Source organism: Solea solea, chromosome 12, assembly GCF_958295425.1.
Source record: "Solea solea chromosome 12, fSolSol10.1, whole genome shotgun sequence".
NCBI classification, from domain to species: Eukaryota; Metazoa; Chordata; class Actinopteri; order Pleuronectiformes; family Soleidae; genus Solea; species Solea solea.
Window position 1 is genome coordinate 28,933,510 of NC_081145.1, and position 10,562 is coordinate 28,944,071.

A 10,562-nucleotide genomic window follows, 5' to 3' on the forward strand; every position below is an offset into this window, starting at 1 on the left:
AACATGACAGCGTCCGCAGAAAACAGCAAGAGTGCCGTCACAGGAAGAGACATCCTACATAAGGATCGAGCCGAACAGTGCCGAACTGTAAATCAGTTAAAAACACTTAGGGACAGCACCGCTGATTTAACTGATTTTCACAGAGAGTGCAGCACCGCTGCACAGAGAGTGCAGCACCGCTGAGTCTGTGCTCCGGTCATGAAGGACGTACTGAACAAATATTTTTAATTAGGACGTGTCAGAATGGTCAGTTATGAGCTCTATGTGACCTTTTCTTAACAATGTGTGTGTTTGTACGTCGGTGAAATACGGTCGCTGACTAAATACGGCGACCGCTTGCCGCAGTCTGATGTGAAGTGGTGCGAACACACAAACACATGTTTGCTGACTTTATCCGGCACATTAGCTTCATATATCAAATCCTCTGTGGAAGTTTGTGTAAAACACTGTGCTCCACTGTGCAGCCACCAACAGCACACTTGTCCCTCTGCGTTGACATAATACCGCTCTTCCTCCCTCGTCTGCACTCTCGCAGGGACAAGGTGGAGCTCTCGAAGTAAACTTACTGGTGGGCGGGCGGTAACATTCACGGTGAATGCACATGCTGCCGTCATAAGCGCAGGGAATTCAACATCGAGTGTTTTATCGCCTATACTTACACTAAGGGGGACCACGAAAACATGACTGAGTATTCTTTTTCCACACTTTGGCGACTGGTATGGCCTCCAGAGTCCCAAATATAAGTATTGAAATGGTTAAAAAGTTGATTTTGCATAATATGTCCCCTTTAAAATGCGTCACAGCACTGAAACAGCACTTTTAAGAGTTTTTAAATGATCTTCTTTTATCGGTTGACTCTGGTTTTTCCACTGTTCTTGTGCTTTTAGATTTATCCGAAGCTTTTGACACTGTGGATCACCAAATTTTGCTTTCTCGACTGTGTGGGCATCAAAGGCACAGCCTTACAATGGTTCAAGTCGTATCTTGAGGGTCGCTCTTTCTCTATCCACTTGGGCCCTTTTAGCTCGAGGGTGGACCCTCTTAGCTGTGGAGTGCCCCAAGGCTCTATTTTAGGCCCGTTATTGTTTTCTTTGTATTTGCTGCCCCTAGGGTCCATTTTTCAATAACACAATATTTCGTTTCACTGTTTTGCTGATGATGTTCAAGTCTATCTGCCTTTAAAACCAAATACAGATAGCTCCCACGCCCTGGTAAATTGTGTCCAGGAAGTAAAGCAGTGGTTGGCTCTAAACTTTTTAAAGTTTAACGAATCTAAAACAGAGGTTGTAACGTTTGGAAATCCTTTTGATTTTTCGATTTTAGGCCCTCTGAGTCACCACTGCCACCAAGCAGTCATAAATCTGTGTGTGATTATTGACAGCTCCTTCAAGTTGGATCAGCAGATTAGTTTGGTTGTAAAAGTAGGCTTTTACCAGTTACGCCTTCTCAGTCAAGTCAAGCCTTACCTACAACGCGCTGATCTAGAGCGTGTAGTCCATGGCCTTATCTCGTGTCGGTTGGACTACTGTAACTCGCTATACTATGGTTTAGACCAGGCCTCCATCCATCGCCTGCAGCTGGTCCAAAATGCTGCAGCACACTTGCTCACTGGCTCCTGGAAATATGAGCATATAACTCCTGTTCTGGCCTCCTTGCACTGGTGAGCTACAGGATTCATTTTAAGGTCCTATTGATGGTTTTTAAATGTCTAAATGGGATGGCTCCATCCTACCTGTCAGAGCTTCTGTCTGTTCATGTCCCAAAGAGGACAACGAGGTCGGCAAATGAAATGTTGCTAGTTGTACCGAGATCGCAAATGAAAACGAGGGGTGACCGTGCTTTTGCTGTTGCGTGCCCACACTTTGGAACAGTCTTCCCTTGAGCGTTAAAACAGCTCAGTCTTTGAATGTTTTTAAATCTCTTTTGAAGACCCATTTGTTTACAAGGGCCTTCAGCACAAGCTGAGCAGGATTTTATTTTTATTTTGTGGTTATTGTTATTGCTATTGTTTGTAATTAAAACATTGTAACTATGTATTTTAACTTTGTTGACATTTTGTATTGCCAGTGTACAGCACTTTGGGCAGCGATGGTTGTTGTAAATGTACTTAAAATAAATACATTTGACATTAACCTTGATATAGATATAAAAGTACACGTTACTGGAAATAGAACCAGAAAGTGAGCACAGTGCAGAGATGACCGTTAATTGTTCATATGAGAGCAAAACATAATTCAACAATTTATTGTAACAACTGAAAATTCAGTTTGACTCAAGGAACACAGTGAACACGACCAAGCTGAAGGCTGAGGGAAATGAGTGAGGGGAGGATTTTGAGTTCTCAGCGAGGCCATGTGACCACTGTCTTTGATGAACTCATGCACGGCTTCATTTTAGTTTTAGTTTTAAATGTAGCACAAGCATATTTTCTTTCCTTCAGGAAGTTGAGAGAGGCCGTCGACCCGAACAGGATCCTGATTGACCCGTCTTCTCTTCTCAACACTGAAATTGACAACATTCGTTGGGAATTCAACAAACTGCTAAAGAACCTGAAGGAGAGATTGATAGAGGACCCAGATGATGATGATGAAGATGTGGAAAGTAAAGTTTTACATGCTTAGACTAACCCAGGTAAAGTGCTTAAGTAATATGCTAACTCCTCCTCCTCCTCCTCCACCAGAGCTACGAGATGAGACCCAGGAGCTTCTGAAAAATGTCCTGTTGGATGAGAACAGAGTAAATGTGGCCCGCAAAGCTTTAGAGGTTTCAGTGGAGACCAGACAAGAAGTGGATCACAAACTGAGCCAGTGCAGAGATCTGACTCCACTGGAGAAGATGATTAAAGAGCTTAGTGTGGTCACGCTCAACCGACAGGTGAGAGTCATATGACCACCTCTCCATGTTGTCCCACTTCATCCGACCGTGCAAAGACATGCATCATGGGGGTTTGTCTCTTTATGTTGTGATGACCCTGCCCTCCCTGAGACCCTCATGGGCAGGATCCACTTCAAGTGTAAGAGGAGAGAGTTCAGCTGTGCTTGTGATCTGATGCAGGTCTGTGGAGGATCAGGTCTGGATAACTGTTCAGGATGTGGTGGAGCTCTGTGCATCTTGACTCTGGGACGAAGAAAATGTGGAGGTCCAAGCTGTGATGGAGTCGTTCCTGCCAGTCAGACGGCTTTAGAAATAACCAAGAGGGCAAAAAAACAACTCACCTCACTCACCCCGGGTCTGGAGGAGTCCAGGACCAAGGCAGGTTTTCACTGGGTCCTCACTCCAGAACACCTGCTTTCAGAATAAATCTGTAGAGGTCAAGTTAGGGAAGTGTTTAATGTGTGTGCTGTTTGCTGTGATATCACCATAGACTGTACTGACATAGGGGACTCATGATTTAGCTGGAGTTCACTTTCATGTTTTTGAAACCAGAAGTTTCCAGAAAAGGTTCGATAGCAGCTGTCCGTCACACCGGTGTCCACTTATTGTCTATTTTCCTCTAAATGTCAATGCGATTTACAAAAGTGACATCATGTTCTGTTGAAGAAGAACTGAGGAAAATGTAAAATGATGTTTTAAATCAAGGAAGATAGAAGCTCATTTTCACAACCATTGGCGTTGCTTTTCATAACTCCTCGCCCTTTTGATGAGGACACACGGTTATCCATTATTATTTGACTAGAAGGAAGTTTGATTGCTGCCAGATAAAAGACACATTATCATGGTAAACACCTGTTACTTCTGCATCAGATCCACAAAGCCAATCAGGCAGCGCAGGCGACCAAAAACCAGGCCAAAGACTCACGTGAGAAGATCCACGACAGACTGGATTCCTTAGAGAGAGAGAACAAAACCAGGGAGTTGATCCAGCGAGCCAAAGACTACCTGACAGGTGAGTGTTTGTGAATGCATTCATCAATAAATGAAAGAATGATCGGATACATCAGACATAGTCTTTAAATTCTTAAACATATTTTTCGATCCATGTAAGGGTTATTATTTTATCTTCTATGTTGGGATTAATCAGCTAATGATCTGCTATGATCCAGCCAGAGCTGTTTCTAGGGTCTCTGGGGGCCTGAGGCAAAGGGGGGCAATGGGGGCCCTCTTTGAATCATCATCCTTTACACCTAGATAGTACTTTACCACATGCATTTACACCTGTCTCCAATGTCCACATCAAGAGCTGATTGCTATCCCATCATGGTTATATTATCATCTGTGTGACTGTAAATTTGTCTCCTCACAGATGAGAGCGTTCCTCCAGAAGACATCGAGAAAATGGCCCAAGCTGTTCTGGACATTCAGCTGCGACAGTCACCTGCACACATCCAGTCAATGATCAGTGAAATCAACCGTCTTTCCAACATGTCAATGTTGCAGAAGGACTTGAAGAACCTGGATGAATATGAGCAGACATCTCAGAGTCTGCTGGAGAAGGCTCAGGAACTGAAGTTAGTTTCACCAACTAACCAATGTCATGTAAAATGTTAGCAGTCCTGCTCTGCGTGTGCTTACAGGGTGTCGTTTCTTATTGTTTTCTGTGTCCAGGGAGAACACAAAGGATATTGATGTGACAGACATCAGGAGAGACATTTATGATGCAGAGACAGCTCAGGACAAAGCAAACGATGACCTGGACACAGCCAGCCGAGACAGACACTCGACCAAAGACCGGATCCAACATGTAAATGTCCCCAATATCTCAAATAGGTCTTTTCATAGTGGAGAAAATAGTATTATTATTATAATAAATATATCTGTTTTAATGCTCTTTGGTTACTGTGGGTGTGTTTCAACTTATATTTGTCAAATTTTAGATTAAAGACAAACTCAACAAAGTTGACATGAAGGTGATTAAGAGTCGTCCCGAGGACCTGAAAAATGAGATCAGTTTTCTAAAGAAGAAAAATGAGGAGAACAGAGAATCTGCAAGAAACGCTCGAGATGCTGCAGAGACGGCTTTAAATGCCACAGACACACAAATGGTAAGATGAACACAGACAAAACAACTGACACAGAACTACAGACAAAACAACCCACACAGAGAACTACAGACAAAACAATTGACACAGAGAACTACAGACAAAACAACTGACATAACTACAGACAAAACAACTGACACAGAGAACTACAGACAAAACAATTGACACAGAGAACTACAGACAAAACAACTGACAGAACTACAGACAAAACAACTGACACAGAGAACTACAGACAAAACAACCCACACAGAGAACTACAGACAAAAGAACTGACACAGAGAACTACAGACAAAACAACCCACACAGAGAACTACAGACAAAACAACCGAAACAGAGAACTACAGACAAAACAACCGACAGAAAACTACAGACAAAACAAGCGAAACAGAGAACTACAGACAAAACAACTGAAACAGAGAACTACAGAAAAAACAACTTTCACAGAGAACTACATACAAAACAACTGTCACAGAGAACTACAGACAAAACAACCGACACAGAGAACTACGGACAAAACAACAGACACAGAACTAGAGACAAAACAACCCACACAGAGAACTACAGACAAAACAATTGACACAGAGAACTACAGACAAAACAACTGACATAACTACAGACAAAACAACTGACACATAGAACTACAGACAAAACAATTGACACAGAGAACTACAGACAAAACAACTGACAGAACTACAGACAAAACAACTGACACAGAGAACTACAGACAAAACAACCCACACAGAGAACTACAGACAAAACAACCGAAACAGAGAACTACAGACAAAACAACCGACAGAAAACTACAGACAAAACAAGCGAAACAGAGAACTACAGACAAAACAACTGAAACAGAGAACTACAGACAAAACAACTGAAACAGAGAACTACAGAAAAAACAACTTTCACAGAGAACTACATACAAAACAACTGTCACAGAGAACTACAGACAAAACAACCGACACAGAGAACTACGGACAAAACAACCGACACAGAACTACGGACAAAACAACTGTCACAGAGAACTACATACAAAACAACCGACACAGAGAACTACGGACAAAACAACTGACACAGAACTACAGACAACTGTGAGCTGAGTTAATATCACACCCACGTGTGATTGTATTTGAAGGTAAACTTAATATTAGTTTTGAGTGGATGGCGAGCACTGTGGGCTTACTTTTGACTTTTTGACTTCTTTTTTAAGTGTTTGTCATGTGACTGTCTTGCAGGAACTGGAAGATGTGATGAAGATGTTTCAGTTGCTGAAGCAGAAAAACTCGACTCAGGCGCTTCATGGTGAAGCTGGAGAACGAGTGAAGAACATCATAAAAGAGGCAGAAGATGTGAACCGTCAGGTGCAGGACAAATTTGTCCAGTTACGAGGTACAACAACGACCATTTCTCATTATGCTTACATGTACTTCAGTATGAGTTTATGTAATTATATATCGTTCGTAGATAGATCAATGCTACTCATTGAAATGTGTCTATAATGTTGTAATGTCTTGAGAAAGTGTATCTAGTGATTTGGTGCAATACAAATAACATTTTGCTTGGTTTGATTTGGACCCATACGCAACATCAGACATATACTGTAAGATACAACAACATGCTAATAATAAAAATGATAATAATAAAACTAAAGAAACAGGAGCATAAAATCAACAAACCGGTAGAATGAAATAAATAAATGAGGAGTCCACCTGAATATCAATATCACTGCTCATTTATCTGTCTGATGGGTTAGGGTTAGTGTTTAAGGTCAAAGGTCAAAGACTGAAGACTAATGATCTTTGTGATCCATGATTTTCATTTCATCCAGGATTTAGAAAATAAAGAAAGTTTATAATATTCCAACAATCATATCTTTATCATTCATAAATTGTTTTTATTTCCGATGAGTTGCTGTCAATGTGGAAACTTCTTATTATTACATTGTTCTGATCGTGTCTTCACCTAAAAATCATCCACTATGGTTATAATCGGAACTCGAAATTCAAAGTATGAAACTGAAATCATGGAAGAGCAAAAGTGACTTCACCATTGTGTGTGTGTGTATGTGTGTGTGTGTGTGTGTTCAGGTCTCGATGAGAAAATCCAGCTGCTGATCAAAAGAAAAGATCAAAAGGTCACTGAAGTGTCCGACCTTCTGAAAACCGCTGAGTCACTGCGACAGGAAATCTCTCAACGGGCCGAAGAATACGCCGACTGTACTTCATAAATACTACAGACTGTACTTCATAAATACTACAGACTGTACTTCATAAATACGACAGACTATACTTCATAAATACTACAGACTGTACTTCATGAATACTACAGGGTACTGCATAATGTAATACTGTACTTTATAAATAATACAGACTGTACTTTATAAATACTACAGACTGTACTTCATAAATACTACAGACTGTACTTCATAGATACTACAGACTGTACTTCATGAATACTACAGGGTACTGCATAATGTAATACTGTACTTCATAAATACTACAGACTGTACTTCATAAATACTACAGACTGTACTTCATGAATACTACAGACTGTACTTCATAAATACGACAGACTATACTTCATAAATACTACAGACTGTACTTCATGAATACTACAGGGTACTGCATAATGTAATACTGTACGTTATGAATAATACAGACTGTACTTCATAAATACGACAGACTGTACTTCATGAATACTACAGGGTACTGCATAATGTAATACTGTACTTTATAAATAATACAGACTGTACTTCATAAATACTACAGACTACTTCATAAATACTACAGATTGTATTTCATAAATACTACAGTCTGTACTTCATAAATACTACAGACTGTACTTCATAAATACGACAGACTATACTTCATAAATACTACAGACTGTACTTCATGAATACTACAGGGTACTGCATAATGTAATACTGTACGTTATAAATAATACTGACTGTACTTCATAAATACTACAGACTGTACTTCATAAATACGACAGACTGTACTTCATGAATACTACAGGGTACTGCATAATGTAATACTGTACTTCATAAATACTACAGACTGTACTTCATAAATACTACAGACTGTACTTCATAAATACTACAGACTGTACTTCATGAATACTACAGACTGTACTTCATAAATACTACACACTGTACTTCATGAATACTACAGGGTACTGCATAATGTAATACTGTACGTTATAAATAATACAGACTGTACTTCATAAATACGACAGACTGTACTTCATAAATACTACACACTGTACTTCATGAATACTACAGGGTACTGCATAATGTAATACTGTACGTTATAAATAATACAGACTGTACTTCATAAATACTACAGACTGTACTTCATAAATACGACAGACTGTACTTCATGAATACTAAAGGGTACTGCATAATGTAATACTGTACGTTATAAATAATACAGACTGTACTTCATAAATACTACAGACTGTACTTCATAAATACGACAGACTATACTTCATAAATACTACAGACTGTACTTCATGAATACTACAGGGTACTGCATAATGTAATACTGTACGTTATAAATAATACAGACTGTACTTCATAAATACAACAGACTGTACTTCATGAATACTACAGGGTACTGCATAATGTAATACTGTACTTTATAAATAATACAGACTGTACTTCATAAATACTACAGACTGTACTTCATAAATACGACAGACTATACTTCATAAATACTACAGACTGTACTTCATGAATACTACAGGGTACTGCATAATGTAATACTGTACTTTATAAATAATACAGACTGTACTTTATAAATAATACAGACTGTACTTTATAAATAATACAGACTGTACTTCATAAATACTACAGACTACTTCATAAATACTACAGATTGTATTTCATAAATACTACAGTCTGTACTTCATAAATACTACAGACTGTACTTCATAAATACGACAGACTATACTTCATAAATACTACAGACTGTACTTCATGAATACTACAGGGTACTGCATAATGTAATACTGTACGTTATAAATAATACTGACTGTACTTCATAAATACTACAGACTGTACTTCATAAATATGACAGACTGTACTTCATGAATACTACAGGGTACTGCATAATGTAATACTGTACTTTATAAACAATACAGACTGTACTTCATAAATACTACAGACTGTACTTCATAAATACTACAGATTGTATTTCATAAATACTAGTCTGTACTTCATAAATACTACAGTGTACTGCATAATGTTATACTGTACTTTATAAATATTACAGTCTGTACTTCATAGATACTACATTGTACTAGAAAATGTAATGCTGTACTTTATAAATACTACAGACGGTACTTCATAAATACTACAGACTATACTTCATAAATACTACAGGGTACTGCATAATGTAATACTGTACTTTATAAATAATACAGACTGTACTTCATAAATACTACAGGCTGTACTTTATAAATACTACATTGTACTGGAAAATGTAATGCTGTACTTCATAAATACTACAGTCTGTACTTTATAAATACTACATTGTACTGGAAAATGTAATGCTGTACTTTATAAATACTACAGACTGTACTTTATGAATACTACATTGTACTGCAAAATGTAATACTGTACTTTATAAATACTACAGACTGTACTTCATAAATACGACAGGCTGTACTTCATAAATACTACAGACTATACTTCATAAATACTACAGACTGTACTTCATGAATACTACAGGGTACTGCATAATGTAATGCTGTACTTTATAAATAATACAGACTGTACTTCATAAATACGACAGACTGTACTTCATAAATACGACAGACTATACTTCATAAATACTACAGACTGTACTTCATGAATACTACAGGGTACTGCATAATGTAATACTGTACTTCATAAATACTACAGACTTTTTCATAAATACTACAGACTGTACTTCATAGATACTACAGGCTGTACTTTATAAATACTACAGACTGAACTTTATAAATACTACGTTGTACTGCAAAATGTAATGCTGTACTTTATAAATACTACGGACTGTACTTTATAAATACTACATTGTACTGCAAAATGTAATACTGTACTTTATAAATACTACAGACTGTACTTCATAAATACTACAGGCTGTACTTTATAAATACTACTACTACGTGTCTGTGAATGTGTGATGACCTGCAGAGACAAGCAGTCAACCAATCAGAGAGCAGATGCTCTGTTTGAGAAGACATAAACAGCGCACACACGCACACACACACACACACTCAGCGCCCCCCCCCCCACACACACACACCTCCCCCACATTTAAACCTCACCTGCAACAACAAAGGACAAGTATTTGTGGGGGGGAGGGGGGCGCGTGAGGAATGTCTATTGTCTGTAGAATCTTGAGGAGAAGAATGTGTGTGTGTGTGTGTGTGTGTGTGTTAAACAAAAAGATGAGTGAATGAATAAAGACAGAACAACAGATAAACACTCGTCTGTATGTGATGGACGTCTTCACCTCAGACAGACAGACAGAGTGAGAGACACAGACAGAGCGAGAGACAGAGATACTGGAATTCTGGTCATTTGTTGTTTTTCAAAATAAA

General features: G+C 38.6%; 1 protein-coding gene across 4 annotated transcripts in view; it reads left to right on the plus strand.

Annotated features, from left to right (window-relative positions):
• lamb4 (laminin, beta 4) overlaps window positions 1–10,245 on the plus strand; it is a 30,614-nt gene extending 20,369 nt beyond the window's left edge. For 3 of the 4 annotated variants that reach the window (XM_058646485.1, XM_058646484.1, XM_058646486.1), the window contains 9 exons: window positions 2,441–2,601; window positions 2,681–2,874; window positions 3,055–3,252; window positions 3,745–3,886; window positions 4,244–4,448; window positions 4,546–4,681; window positions 4,815–4,982; window positions 6,212–6,365; window positions 7,064–10,245. In XM_058646485.1, the coding sequence (XP_058502468.1) occupies window positions 2,441–2,601; window positions 2,681–2,874; window positions 3,055–3,252; window positions 3,745–3,886; window positions 4,244–4,448; window positions 4,546–4,681; window positions 4,815–4,982; window positions 6,212–6,365; window positions 7,064–7,203 (1,498 nt within the window). In that variant the 3' untranslated portion in view covers window positions 7,204–10,245. Of the gene's footprint in view, window positions 1–2,440; window positions 2,602–2,680; window positions 2,875–3,054; window positions 3,253–3,744; window positions 3,887–4,243; window positions 4,449–4,545; window positions 4,682–4,814; window positions 4,983–6,186; window positions 6,366–7,063 lie in introns of all 4 variants that reach the window. The other variant, XR_009241900.1, reaches the window with a different exon arrangement.
• The last annotated feature ends 317 nt before the right edge of the window (window positions 10,246–10,562 follow it).